General features: G+C 36.2%; 1 protein-coding gene and 1 long non-coding RNA gene across 3 annotated transcripts; one reads left to right on the forward strand and one right to left on the reverse strand.

The window, feature by feature from the left end:
- The first annotated feature begins 1,149 nt into the window (after positions 1–1,149).
- LOC127969553 (uncharacterized) lies at positions 1,150–4,782 on the forward strand. Of its 2 annotated transcripts, XM_052571616.1 has the most exons (7): positions 1,150–1,258; positions 1,437–1,536; positions 1,938–2,085; positions 2,250–2,347; positions 3,363–3,507; positions 3,613–3,733; positions 3,871–4,782. In XM_052571616.1, the coding sequence occupies exons 2-7, from the start codon at positions 1,439–1,441 to the stop codon at positions 4,167–4,169; spliced, it is 909 nt and encodes a 302-aa protein (XP_052427576.1). In that variant the 5' UTR covers positions 1,150–1,258; positions 1,437–1,438; the 3' UTR covers positions 4,170–4,782. The 2 variants fall into 2 exon arrangements, with proteins under 2 accessions (XP_052427576.1, XP_052427569.1); XM_052571609.1 differs by having other exon boundaries at positions 1,150–1,536.
- A 311-nt stretch (positions 4,783–5,093) lies between these two features.
- On the reverse strand, positions 5,094–5,959 carry LOC127970117 (uncharacterized). Its single transcript, XR_008156527.1, has 3 exons — positions 5,850–5,959; positions 5,456–5,732; positions 5,094–5,359 (listed from the first exon to the last, which is right to left on the reverse strand). It is a non-coding gene; the product is annotated as an uncharacterized LOC127970117 (long non-coding RNA).
- Between the last annotated feature and the right edge of the window lie 9,059 nt (positions 5,960–15,018).

Genomic DNA, 15,018 nt, shown 5'->3' on the forward strand with positions numbered 1-15,018 from the left:
GTGCTCACTGCATGAATATTTAGTGTTTCCTGCTGTTTGCGCATACAATTCTCCTATATTGCTTCTTTTCTTTGTTTTAAAGAGCAGACGTAATACTAATCTATTTCAGATTCTGATTAGGAGATAATGAGCACATGAACTGTTATGTCTTGCTGCTTATATTTATCAAACATTATAAATGAGTATGAAAGATGGACTGATGAAACAACGAAAAATCTAATTCAATCAGATTACTAATGGATTATTTGGTTGTATGTAAACGTAGCCATTGTAAATGATCAATTACTTCTAAAAAAAAAAAAAAAATTGGCCCTGCAAACATTTTGTCTTTAACTTTTAGGCATTTGAGACCCGGTGCCCAATATGCTTAGGAACCTTTCCAGTTTCTGACTTAGAATTGCATGCCAGCTTTTGTGGAGAAAGGTAATAGTAATAGTGACTCGCAATAAAGCTTAAAGGGATACTGCATCGTCTCAGTGCATGCACTAAATCGCTCTGGCGCGCAGCGACACTTTGACAGCACTTAGCTTAGCCCAGTTCATTCATTAGGATCCAAACAGAAATGAAGTTAGAAGCGACCAAACATTGAGTCCCAAGTGCTATTCCGCCATACATTATAGTTATCCTTTTTACCCACTTAGAAAAGCGCCAATGTTATATTTTGTGTCACCATACTTGGTCGTGTAACTATTTAAATAGGGAAAACGTGGAGGTGTTTGGTCGCTTCTAACTTCATTTCTGTTTGGATCTTAATGAATGAACTGGGCTAAGCTAAGTGCTATCAAAGTGTCGCTGCGCGCCAGAGCGATTTAGTGCATGCACTGAGACGAGAGAGATATGTATAAACTCGTCTTAGTTAAGGGAATAACAGTTTAATATGAAAAAAAAAAACGGTGCAGTATCCCTTTAAAATAACACCTAGTTATAACTTTTGTTCTCTGAATCCATATGATCACTGTATGATGAACAAGTCAAAATGTAATTATTCACTCACAAATTAAACCATATTGATTAAATATGGTTTGAACCACTTATTAATTAAACTACTCACAATAAAGACCAAATTAAATCTGGCCAGATATTCACAGATATGTAGATATTCATATAATATCCATATATTATTCTCCTTGGGGGGGGGGGGGGGGTCTGAAGCTGTGGAAACGTCAAAAAACGGGAAGCCCAGTCAATCCCTTGAAAATCATCTTCCTGGGAGAGCCAGGAGTTGACACAGGGGCACTGAGGAAAGAATTTCTGTCCAGTGGGTAGTTTGCTTTAATCATACATTTAGTTGACATGTAAAATAAAAAAAATATTCCTATATTTCATTATTCTAAAAATACAGTCTGTATATGAAATATCACAGTTGTACAGTTTTTTTTTCAAAGCCCCTAACTGCCTAGCCTAATTATATTTAATCCTTTTTTTAATGGATTTAGCAATGGTTGCTGGCATTGAAAAACGTCTCTTTGAAGGTGATGCGAAGAAAGGAAAAACACCGAAGTACTCCCTAAATGATCTGGACAATGAGCTGTTCAAGTATGTGTCTTGCCTTTTGATTTTGGGTTAACTTTATATTCAAACAACAGTTCCTTCTAAATCATTGATGAAAGAAAAGTTTGGTATGCCATGAGGGTGGTATTCCAAACTTTTGTCTACAGCAGGAGAAAAGATATTTTGAAGAAAGTTTCAGCTGTTTTTGTCCACAATAATAAAAATCAATGAGGTTTAAAACTCAACTGTATTTTATAATATACCCAAGTCAGATGAATTTTTTTTTTTTTTTTTAAATCCTGTAGAAGAAAAAGTAAATACATATTTTTATTTTCTTTATTTGAAGTAACGTAATAGTTCTTCTATATACAGACATTTATAAAAGTATATCACTCTATATTAGTGCCAAGAACTGTTGTCCATAATAAAACAGTATATATTTCTAGAGTTGCAGGTGAAATATTTGCTGTGAGCATTGCGCAAGGAGGACCGCCACCACGGTTTATGCAAGAGTGGTGTTATGAATACCTTGTTACCGGTAACATCAAAAGGGATGGTGTACATGACACAGAGATATCACCACTAATCAAAATGGTAGGTCTGGTTGACTTCATTTCATTAGATATAAGTTCTCTATCCGTAAGGAAATTAGTTTGCTGTTATCATGTTATAAAGCCACTGACAAATTGGTTTTGCTTTAAAAATCAGCAGTGAATCATGCAGTTTAATATTTATTAAAGGTAAAATTTTACTTGTAGATTGAAGATGCATCTGACCTGTCCAACTTCACAAAAGAAATCCTGGACTGTGGCTACACTGGACCGATCAACACTGACCACAAGGAAAGCATATTGAGGTATGTCAGACTCGGCACTGAGAAAAAAGGTTATGGTTCATTTACATAAGTATCAACACTTAACAGAATTACAATGCCTGTTGAGTTGTAATATGGTACATTTTAAAGCAGATGAAATTGAGCATTATAAAACGGTCAGTTGTAGTCTTAGATTCTGGTTGGTCAATAGCTGTTTTATTCACAAAAAAACACGGCTATGACCGCTTCGCCCAACGATTCCATTTTTCTCTACACAACACCCCTAGCAACCACCCATAGCAACTTAAAAACATGTTTGATCTCATTGATATTGTTCCATTGAAGCTAGAGTATTGTGAGAGATAGAGTAAGCAAGGGTACTTGCATTTACATTAGACATAGCATTTTCCTTCAGGTCAGTCCTATATTCATAATTTTAAAAAAAAAATCAGTCCACTGTGGTATCTTGTCCATTTAACAGTCATGGAGTTTTCTGTGTCATCTCTCAGTTGCGTCTTCCTTCTCTGTGATCACACGTTTGAGTCCTATCAATATAAAAGTCTTCTCTACTGACTGACTCACTCAATAAGACTATCTTTTTTCCAGCGGAAGGAAGGGTTTAAGTGATTTTACTTCATGATAGTTGCATAGATAAATATTAAATAAATATTTTCTGCTTTAATATTTGTATTGTGTGGAAACCGTATTCTAAAAGCAATAAGGTACGAGAGGCTGTGCTGTATCAGGAATAAGTCACGGCTGAAGGGGTTGCAGGCACTTAACGCCCTTATTCACGATACAGCACATCCTCTCGCACCTTATTACTTGCATATCACACTCGCAATTCTAGACTTGTTTGATGGGAGCTATGAGTCTCTCCTCTCATAGGTTTTTCTATATATACAGACTCATACATTATAATTGTTCTTTAAACAAAAAGGAATTCATTTAATTTATGCAAATAAATTGTTTAATTTGTTTTGTTGTTTTGAATGTCCTGTTTTTACATTTGAAGCATTTTAATGTTTTATTTTTGTCTTTATTCTTGTTTTGCCAGAGCTCTTGCTCTACATATTACTACAAAACGCATCCCAATGCTGCAACAACTGAGTGTGGGCCTTGAGCTATGCGATCTAATCAAAGTCATGCAGAAAAAGCCACAGGAGTGTCATGATCTCTTTGTCATAGGATATGATGATAAAGTATGTAGTAATTCTGTTTTGAGCATTTTAGTGTTTTTTTTTTCTGTATTGTCACAAATTACAAATGTTAAAATACATTTTTATGCTTTTATTTTTGGTGTTTAGGTTGACTCACATTACATTTTATCCCACCTGGCCCCAGAGATGAGCCCAATTGGTTCGATTAAACAAGTGAAAGAGTCAAAAATCATGGAATTCTTTCAAGATTTCCTACTTGAACTTGAAGGTATGGACTTAAATTTTTTATAATGTGCTATATTATTTGATAACCAGGTGTAAATATGCTACTGTAGTTTCCAATGTAAAAGAGTATAAATAAACTAAAACATTAATTCTCATTACATCTCTTTATTTCTTCTGAAGACACACAGCCAGAAGATGCAGCAGCAGGAGAAAACTTGTCTGTGCCAAAGATAATGCAGTGGATGACTGGGCAAGCTCACAGGCATCTGCTTGTGTCAGAAAGGGAGAAGTTTAAAATAGTGTTTAAATTTGACCATTGCTGTCTACAGCACATGCCAAACCACACTGTGTGTTACCCAATTGTCAGTGCTTGCACCAAAACCATAACATTTCCTGTAGTCCATATGGTAGATTACGAGTCTTTCAAAACACTCATGCAAACAGCTGTTACATATGGGGCAAGCTTTGACAGAGTGTAATGTATATCAAAGCATTTTATTTTATTGCGTTATTCTTTGTAAAGTTTTAAAGGGGTAGTTCATCCAAAGATGTAAATTCTGTCATTGATTACTCCACTTCATGTTTTTTCAAACCTGCAAGACTTCGGAATACAAATGTTTTTATTGAAATCTGAGAGATTTCTTTCCCTCCATTGACAGCTACAGAACTACCACTTTGAACGCTTCAAAAAGTTAATAAAGAGATAAAAACTAATCCATATGAATTTGGAGTAAACTACTCAATTGGGGATATGAAATTTCGGATATTTATTTTGAATATGGATATTTTGCAGTCTTTCTGAAACCTCAAAGTGGTAGCTGTGTTGCTGTCAATGGAGGAACAGAAATATCTCGGACTTAATTAAAAACTTTCATTTGTGTTCTGATGATAAACAAAAGTCTTACAGGTTTGGAACAACAAGAGGGTGAGTAGTCAACAACAGAATTTACATTTTTGTGTGAACTAACCCTTTAAATGCATGTAAGGGGAAATATAAACTTGTATTTGGTGTACATTTAAAAAAGTCAAATACATCAGCCAATTTCTTGTGGGAGCCACAAACAAGTTCTAATAAAAATAAGTTCCTTACTGCATCATTTGTCCTTTTTTGTCATTAAGGCTAAATTACATTTAAGACAAACCATACAGCAGGAGCCCTTTTTTCATACATACTGTTAACGAACTTTAAAAGTAAGGAATGTACCGTAACATTCATATATTAATATGCTGTTGGATGTGAAGTGAGGTGGAAGAACATGACAAACAATATTTGAAAGAGAGAAATTACTGGATTTTTATTCACATTAGCCAAAGCCACTAGATCCAGTAAAATAAGAATAGTTTACGCTGTGTACAATGTGATAGATGTAAATAAACAAATCAGTTCACTACAGAAAGCTCGTTCCACTATAGAGTTCAAATCGCGAGAAAGCATGAACGAACATGCCTAGACTTTATATATTTATAACATTAAATTTAAAGTTAATTGACATGCTTGTACGTAGACGTCATAGCCAAAACAAGTGGACTCAACGAGTGGGTTCACTTGGTTCTGTAAAGTAGCAAAATCTTCAGGTGACAAGGGGCAAGGTATCTCTGGGACAATGACTCCATGTTCAGAGTCAACACTCTGTGGATTCTGGAAGAATAATTCCTCTGCTTGCAAAATCTGGGTGGGAGGGAGTGACAGGCAATGATTACAAGAACAATCACCTGACAAAGTACCATAAGGCAGTATGTTTGATCTATCTTAAGTAATGCATACCTCTGCAAAATCAGGCTCTGACACAGGTGCTTGCAACATCCCAATATTCCAAAGCTGATTCGGTGACAAATTTCCCTCCGTTCGCAAGGGATGACAGTTCCACATCTCTATGAAATGCTGCAAATCTGTGTGTATTCTGGGGATGAAAACATAGCTCACACAGAATAGGTGAACAGCATTAGACAGGTCAATTAATCCCTCATCTTCCAAGCTGTGGAGAACATTGTAGTAACTTGATGTTACAGCAGTCCAAACATCTCTCCATAGCCGTTCCACTCTAAGGCAGAGAAAAGTGTAAGGTGTTGATTTAATGGCAAAGCATTTTTAAAGTTTACATAAAAAAAAAAAAAGTGTATACGAAAAATACATTAACCATGCTCCCCTATTTAATTACCTCTGGTTATGCACGCTTTTGCCAGCAATAAAGCTGCCACGGCCAGTTCCTCGCACAGTAAACATGCACCGAGCAATGTCTACATTCTCAACCCCTTGGTCTGCTCGTACTCTAAAACAGTCAGAAAAAGCAGTTTTTGATTATTAGAAGTATTGTGTGTGTTGGGTCCAAGTCAAGAGCCTTAAATCTTCAACCTAGGGCTGCCCAATGTATTGTTTTATCATCGATATTGCGATGTGCACATTCACGATAGTCACATCACCAAACTCTGCTCAAACAATCTTTATAGCACGGGCAGTTCCAGTACCTGATTATGATCTGAGTAATCTGTAAAAAGAGTATCTTACAAAAAACCTTTTTCACAATATTTATGCTACCAGTAAATCTGTAAAAATGGTAAAAACAACGTTTTTATATGAAAAAGGATCTTATACAGAGCGTATAATGTGCATACCTTGATGGCCATCCATTTTTTTCTACTCCATCCATGAAAAACCCAAAAGCTGTTTTGGCTTTGTTATTCCCAGCAACATTCAGGTAAAAGATCTGTTCAGGAGTTGGACACAACAGCATAATATTGATATGCAAGATATACAAGAGAAATTATGAAGGGTTAATTAATAAATACACACCTTCCTTGAAAAGCCATCGACAGCCCCAAAAATCACTATGTTGTACCTATAAAAAAAAGCCAGTATTCACACATAAAAAAAAAAATGAATTTTATGATCAGTCTCTTCTGCATTTCTTTGATCCAAAATATAGCAAAAACAGTAATAGTGTGAAATACTTTGACAATTTTAAATATATACTTTTTTACATTATAAATGTCTTTACTGTCAATTTTGATAAATTTTATGCATCATTGCCTAGTATTAATAAATTAATTTCTTTTTTGAACAGTAGTGTGTAATGTTACAAAATATTTTATTTAAAATTAACTGTTCTTTTGAACTTTCTATTCATCAAAGAATATGGAAACAAATTTGTACATAAAGGCTTTCAACATTAATAATGATAAGACATTTTTCATGAGCATCGACTCATATTATGATGATTTCTGTGACACTGAAGACTGGAGTAATGATGCTGAAAATTCTGCTTTGTTCACAGGAATAAATTACACTTTTGGTATGTATGAGATTTAGTGATATAACATCAATATCACAAATTCCACAAGACAAACGTATAGTAAAGCTATGATTAACATTTAATTAAAATTAAAAGTATTAAAAATTACCTTATCAACTTATGATTCGTGTCTATGTGGACAAGAGACAAAGGAGCAGGAACAGAGTATGTACGTCTTGCGACGCATGACAGCTGGATCATCCTTGAAAGTACTCCTGCACCATCCACACGTTGCAAAGACATTTTTACTCTTCTCCATGTAACTCGATGTCCCATTGCTTGTAGAGACCCTTTCACCAGCCTGTATCCCGCATGAGGTGTTCTTCCCTTTATAGATCTTACTTTCTGATCAAGTTCATGATCAGAAAGATCAGAATAGTTGCTCCGAACAGACAGACTTTCCTCTTTCATTCGCCTGTATAAGGTTGATCTTGAAATGCCATGCACTTCAGCCAAAGAGGCCAGAGGTAAGTGCATGCTGAGCAAATCTTGGAGAGTTTCTTTTTGTATGTTTAGTCTGGGACGCCCCACACTTCCACTCCATTCAGGTACAGCTACATTGTCCAACAAAGGAGGGACAACACTCTCTGAAAGATAATTGGTAATAACTTCATTTAACTGTTCTAGAGCATCCACCACACCCTGGGGTATGTCTATATATGATGCTCCAGCTCGAACAAACTGTAACTCCTGACAGCAAACAAATTGGAGATATTCAAAGTCAATGGGATGCCTATTAACAATGCAACCAAGTCTATCCACAGACCTATGCAAAATCTGCCATTGTGTAGTCCTGCAAAGACAAACAACATTAAAAACTAAATTAGCTGATGTAACAAATACATAAAATTCAGAAGCATATATATTTTAACTGTGCACTCAGTTTGACTAAATCAAAAATCAGTTAATTGATCACAGATTACAATTACTGTTATTTCTTTACTTAAAGGTACTATGTAACTTTTGGAGTTCTAGAGACATGCAGTTTCTTTAACAGACTCAATGCACTGGTGCTAAATAATCTATCAACTCAATGTTTGATCCAGAGTTTTCAGAATTATACTCCAAATGGCGTGACGTCACGCGGGACGCCTATATTTTTACCCCCAGAACTCTACGAACATCGAAAATGGTGCCTCTTAACCTTTACGCTGATAAAATCCAATGTGATTATGAATGTTAGCTCAGCTAGCAACACTGGACATCGACCACACGGCAAACGTTATGGTGGCTCTGGCTGCTATAGTGTTGGCTAACGTTAATAAAATCTAATCAACGGTAACACTAACTACAGACTGGTCCAGCCAACGTTAAGTATTTAAATGGGACAGTATAAGAAGAGAGAATCATTCAGTTCACTTGTCACTGCGTTTATGATATTAAATGAGTTATCTTACCCAGTGAACGACCTGTTGCTCGCCATTCTCGCTTTGCTTCGCTTCTTCTCGGTGGCAGCAGCGGCGCGAAACCGTAGTGGGCGTGGCCAACTTGTCACTTCAATCGAGGGTGACCAATAGAAAAACGCCTTTCATCCTGGTTGGTAGAGACCGCCCACTGAGCTACACCTTCATGTGCAAACGAAACTTTTCAATTCGCAAAACTTTTCAACTTGCAAAACTTTTCAGCTTGCAAACCTATTCACCTCGCAAGCAAAATATTGTGACCCTCAAAAAAAGACAGCAGAAAAGAGAGCAAAAAGTTCTCGAAGTGCACAAGGAAAAATAAAGGTTTTCAAAGATTTACACGCACTGCAAATAATTCTGTTATCAACTTCTTTATTTTTTAAGACTTTTTTTGCAATATATATATTTTTTAATTACAAAATAATTAGTTTTACTCTCAAACACAATATGTTTGTTTGAATAAAAAAGACACAAAAGTAACTCCATAGGAGTGTACCTTTGTTTTGTTTTGTAACATTTATCATACTGTGTACTGTTGAAAGGTGACAGAGAATGAAAAAAAACGCTTTTGCCTTGTCTTAGTTGAATAACAGTAGTCTATCCGCATACACGAACATACAAAAAGTGCTAGACATTCTGAACATCTCCGTTTCATAGAAATTCACCCTTTGAAAACAGCCCAATCTAAACAACGGGTACATATTATGTAACGTGTCTCACTGCCCCTCCGCTTCAAGATAATTTTCATACATCTACGGCCTCTCGCCTCCAACAGGAAGTAAATTGCAGCAGTGTTCGTGAAGTTCAAAACTAAACAGCGAGTCGCGTTCTGAGGTTTGCTCTTCCAGGCTTAAGTGTGTAAGCGGTGTGCAAACTTTCCATTACATTCCCACCGAAATAAGTTTACATTCTTTTGAGTGGCAGCAAAGGCAGCCAATCAGCGTTAAGTGCTTCCGTTTCATAATGAGGTTGCCAGTTAAGCCTGAAGGGACGCCAAATAGGTGCAAAACCACAAGTTTAATATAGCTGTCTGAGAGATGTTTTTAGGAAGCTAAGGCATTTCAGACCCAAGCAAAATGTTGTTGTCTACATGTCACATCACAGAACAAGGATAAATACCCTGTTCAGTCAATCTATGTCACCTTTGAAGAAAAAGCTGTGTTGAGAAATTTAATATATATATATATATATATTAGACTTTCCATATATACTTTCTTTCCATTTACTGTACGATTTTGTTTTCATATACTTATAATTCCACTCTGGGTCCACTCTGGTTACATGTGAGAGTGTCAGTGTGTTCAAGGACTACTACATCTTGTTTTGTCTAGGTAGCTACATGCTCTGCACAATGGAAAAATCCCAAGATGCAGAAAGTGAAGCCCAAGAAAAAAAAATATTGAACTATATATATATATATATATATATATATATATATATATATATATATATAGTTAATGCAAGATTGCAATATTTTGTATGCGGAACATATGTACATTTTCGTGTTTCCACACGAACCTATTAAGTGGAGGAAGTCTCCGCTTTCAGCGCAAATCGCGCCTGCAACTGATTCTAAAGTTTTTGTCAATCACTGTACAGATTGCCACTGATCTCTAAACTTACCCGTCGTCACTGTAACCTAAACCAATGAAATCGACTGCAGGGCGGGATTTCCACTGAATATAAATCACACATCGCACGCTGTACAACAACATACACGGCATGCTTTAGCCCAGCCTCTCGCTAGCTGTACCTGCTACCTTAGTCTCTAGCGGGAGGGTATTTTCTACTGCTGGAGACATTGTACCTGCCAGCAGATCTGCCCTTTCCATAGACAATGTGGACAAGTTAATTTAAAAAAAATAAAAGCGGTTTTATTTTTTTTTATTTTATATATCATATTTTATTAAAAAGTGTTTAAAGTGTAAGCAAATTGTTTAAAAAAGTTTAAAGTAATAAACAACCTGCAGTTGTTTGCATTTCTTTCCCCTACTGTTCCGAAAAATGAACCGAACCGTGAATTTAAAACTGAGGCACATACCGAACCGTGATTTTTGCGTACCGTTACACCCCTATATTATATTATATTATATCATAAAAGTATAATTACTATGCAAAAAGTTATAAAGATTTAAAAGTTAATTTCTAAACAATTTCATTCATTACAGGGATAATAAAAAACATGTATTTATTTTCAAAGAGGAACAGAATAAAAACAATTCATTGGTTTTGATATTCTACACCACACAAGTGTCAGTTAGGATCAAATTCTTATCTTTTGTTTTTTTGATCAACAGGACTGTGTTCATGATCTTGTCCCTGAAGAAATGTCAAGTTTAGAAAAATGTGTCACATGTGGAGGACCCTTTTCACCTCTGAAATGGTCAGGGGTGAGGTGTAAAGGTATTTTTTTGAGAATGGAAGGGGGGATCCATCCATTTCTTTTGAACATGATGCCACAGGAACACTTTTTAAAAACTGCTCCACGTGTTACTCTGCTATGTTCACGATGAGCCATTTGCAGCTGCACTCACTTTTTAAGTACTAACCATGACATTATGAACTTATGAACATTATGATCTTCCTTTATTAATTAATTCTTAATTTCTTCTGTCTAGTTTGCTATGAGTCCTGGCACAAAAAGTGCTATGTTAAGCAATGTAAGTGTTTTAGTAGAATTATTCTCAGTGAAATTCTTTCCAAGTAAACAAAATATAAATGTCTTTTTTAATCATTATCAGGTTTGTGAAGAACAAAGGTCAAGTGAGGTTGCATCATCAGAAGAGGAATATGTGCTTGATTCCACAGCGGATTCGAACAGCTCATGGGACAGCATAGCAGAGCCTTTAAAAATCAGTCGCAGTCAACATTTGGAATTACAGAATTTTGAGGGGTGCGCCAGCAATTCTGTTTCCAAAAAAAGACACCACCAAGAAACTTTTGTAGAGGCAGAGAAAGAGTCTGTTTCTGAAGCTGCAGAATCAAGTCAGCTTGAAGTATCGGGAGATACTGCCAAAGTAGGAAATGCTGAAGGCATAATTGTTGATGATAGTGCTGATGCTGGGGCTGAACAGATCTCAAACACATCCTCCTCTCTCAAAAATAAAACTTACTGCTACATTTGTGGAAAACTACAGACAAAGTTTACACGTCACCTAAAACGTCATGAGAAAACTCATAAAGATGTTGCTCAAGTTTTAAGTCTTCCCAAGGAGTCCAAACAGCACCAGAAAATGCTTATAAAGCTACGCAACAAGGGAAACCACATTCATAACTCGGAGGTCTTAGCAAGTGGAGTTGGATCCTTAAAACTAAGACACACAGCAAAGACAAAATACAATGCAAAAGACTATATTCACTGCATGTACTGCCAGGCATTATATCTCCGAAGAGATCTGTGGCGACATGTGAAGAAAATTTCTTCAAAACCAGTAGAAGCCAATTCAGAGATTGGAAGAAAAAAGGTATTGTCTTTGGCCTCTATGAATGAGTCAGCTCTTTCTCAGCAAATATCCCCAGGTGTTTGGAAGCTTTTAGCTGTCATGAAAGACGATGAGATAACTGCTTTCATGACCACACTGCTTTAACTGCGCTAAATGAGCGCCACTTTAACAAGCCTTCCACTCTTCCTTTTATGAAAGATGTTGAGTGTCTTCATCAGTGTTTGGAATAACGGCGTTTAAAAGAACGGCGTTAGGTAACAACGTTATTTTTTCAGTAACGGGGTAATCTAACTAATTACTTTTCCCGTCATTACAACGCCGTTAACGTTACTGAACGTTAAATGCGGTGCGTTACTATGCATTGATTTAATAAACTATGCAATCCGAACGCACCCCTGGCTCACACAGCGAGTGAGGAGGTGGGTTAATAACGAGATAAGCGATTATGATTGGCTAAGGCAGAGTCATGTGTTTCATGTTACCCAATCAGAGACAGGGTTTTTACACAGATGCCAACACACGCACCAGCAGCGGCAAACACAAACACACACACACACACACACACACGCGCGCGCGACGCATCCAAGTAGGGCTCGAACAGAGATTTGCAGCAGAAATGGCGAGTCAGGAGCAATCCGATGAAAAGTTGGTATTTTCAAGGTGGAGATATAAGCACTACTTGAAATTCGTTGTGGTCAAAGGCAAGAACGTGCATGTAATGTGTAGATGTAATGTGTGACACGCATCCAAAGCTAGTGGCCAAAAAAAAATTTCTTGAAGTGCAGGATAAACCTCTTGCTGTCTGTTGACGTGCAATAAATTTCTAAAGTTATGTACGAACTACTGTCTGTTTTACTCATTTCAACTGACTTGTGGAAACTGCTAAAAAAAAAAAAAAAAAAAAAATTATTTGACATAGCATCTTTTTTTTTTTTTTAACAGTTACGCAAATAGTTTCTTTCTCTGGTAACGAGTTACTTTTATTATAGAGTAATTCAGTTACTAATTCAGTTACTTTTTTGAACAAGTAGTGAGTAACTATAACTAATTACTTTTTTAAAGTAACGTTGCCAACAGTGCTCTTCATAGACATGTGGAGAAGTCTACAGAACAAGCATTGAAGGACTTGGATGACCACAGTTCACCAAAATCATATAGTGAACTTTGTAAAGCCACCATGGCAAATGTAATACTTTTTAATAGGAGAAGTTTCAAAGATGACGTGAATGGTTTTCTGGAGAGACACACAAGTGCCCTGCACAAGGATGTCGCTTTTGGACTGACACAATTTGAACTTCACCTTTGTCAACACTTCAGTCATGTTGAATTAAGTTTGTTAAACTTAAAATTGTTAAGTAAAAAATTAGAACTGTAGCAAATGTGTTTTAGCAAATTGGAACACGCATTGTATGTAGGCAATCTATAGCACTTGAATCTCATTATTCATCAAGGTAAAATAATTTATTTTCTCGTGTCACCTACAGTTGACCGAATCAAGTGCAGAGAGTGAGGTCGATGAAGGAAATCTCACATATCCACAGACTGGTACAGTACAGTGTGATTTTCTTGAATTTGTTTTATGAAATCACATGACACATGTTAAACTTTATTACAGATTCTACAGAGATGAAAAGAACAACACAACCTGTTGAAGCTTCAGGTACTTATTTATTGTCACCAGATGGTTAAACTTTTAACAGTGAAACAATTTGCTGTTATGTATCCCTAACCAATTGTTATTTCACTGTCAAGTCAGTAACTGTGTAATCTCTTACTGTTTTCTCGTATTTCAGACATAATTCGAGGGGATGTTAATTTGTGTCTGAATTACAAGAAAACATCTCTGGTTGCATATGATGTCACGTTGGTAGGAGTTACCAACGAATTGGGATCGCGCTAGGGATTTTTACCCGCACTGGCAGGCGGGGCACGGAATGCAAATCCTGCACACCAATGTTCATTGACTCATTTTGGTTTCACTCAAAGGCAATTGGTCTCCTTACTGTGATCCCAATTGGTTGGTTACTCCTACCGACGTGACGATGGCAATTAACCGCTCACGCAAAAAGACTGCACACACAGTTGGTTTGCATTTTACAGGTGGGCTGAAATGAGGTCACAAAGATGCAAAGATGGTGAAGGGTATAGTATGTTTAGTTTGCCAATTCGATTTTTGAACATTTTCTGGTTTGGTCTGCATTCTGCAAAAGTTTGGATAAAAGCAGACTGACTGCACACGCCAAGTAAAATTCAGTCCCATGGATTTAAGTTTCAGTGGAAGAGGCAAAAACATAAGACATCTCATTATTATTGGGAGAAAGAGACACAGGAGAGTAAACATTCTCTTCATCTAATTTGAACATTGCAAGTTAACCAAACTTACTCTGTAATACTTGTACTCATTTTTTTATTGGTTTCTATGTATTTAATGGAGTAAATTACATTTGATTACAGATTCTGCAGGACTGCTGAATGCTAGGCAACTTGAGAAACCTCCAGGCATGTCTGCGCCATTATCACAAGGTTAGCCCTTATCCTGAATCTACTAACATGTACACCTTTTTTGATTGCTTTTAGGTTATGAAATAATGCACAATGTATTCAGACCTCCTCCACTTGTTTCAATTTAGTTGTCACAGCAAAAATTGAGATAAATGCAAGTCACGTGAGCATCATTTCAAGTGATGTGGAGTACAGCAGTAGAAGCTTTAAATGATGACCAGGACACTCTTTTCAATCTAACAAATTTACTCATTAAAACGTTGCAGTGTAACAATGAACATAAGCATGGCCGCCACTTTTCAATGTATACGACGGCAACTACAGAGTCTCAGCTTGTTCTTCCACTTTAAAATAAAATTCACAATAAATTTTAAGAAAATGTTTTTGCCCCTTCAACTGTTTATTTCTCAATTACTGTATATAATGTAAATATGTTTTAACTTAAACCATATTTGAACTTTCTTTTTCAGCTGATTTTAAAGTACACACAAATCCAACTTGTATTTAAATGTTTTTATAAAACATTTTTCCACATTCCCCCGATGAACAAATGTTTATCACTAATTAGCCCATATTTAATAAATCTCTAAAGGATACTGCCATTCAAAAGTTTGGGATTGGTAAGATTTTTTATGTTTTTAGAAGTCTCTCCTACTCACCCAGGCTGCATTTATTTGATTAAAAATACAA

The sequence above is a fragment of the Carassius gibelio genome, chromosome A4 (assembly GCF_023724105.1).
Source record: "Carassius gibelio isolate Cgi1373 ecotype wild population from Czech Republic chromosome A4, carGib1.2-hapl.c, whole genome shotgun sequence".
NCBI classification, from domain to species: domain Eukaryota; kingdom Metazoa; phylum Chordata; class Actinopteri; order Cypriniformes; family Cyprinidae; genus Carassius; species Carassius gibelio.

What these genes read in the sequence shown, in the direction of transcription:
- LOC127969553 (XM_052571609.1), top strand. Translation starts at nt 1,427, where the DNA reads ATGGATTTAGCAATGGTTGCTGGCATTGAAAAACGTCTCTTTGAAGGT. An exon ending in CTGGACAATGAGCTGTTCAA is followed by an intron (nt 1,537 to 1,937) that starts GTATGTGTCTTG and finishes ATATATTTCTAG; the next exon opens with AGTTGCAGGTGAAATATTTG. An exon ending in TCATAGGATATGATGATAAA is followed by an intron (nt 3,508 to 3,612) that starts GTATGTAGTAAT and finishes TTTGGTGTTTAG; the next exon opens with GTTGACTCACATTACATTTT.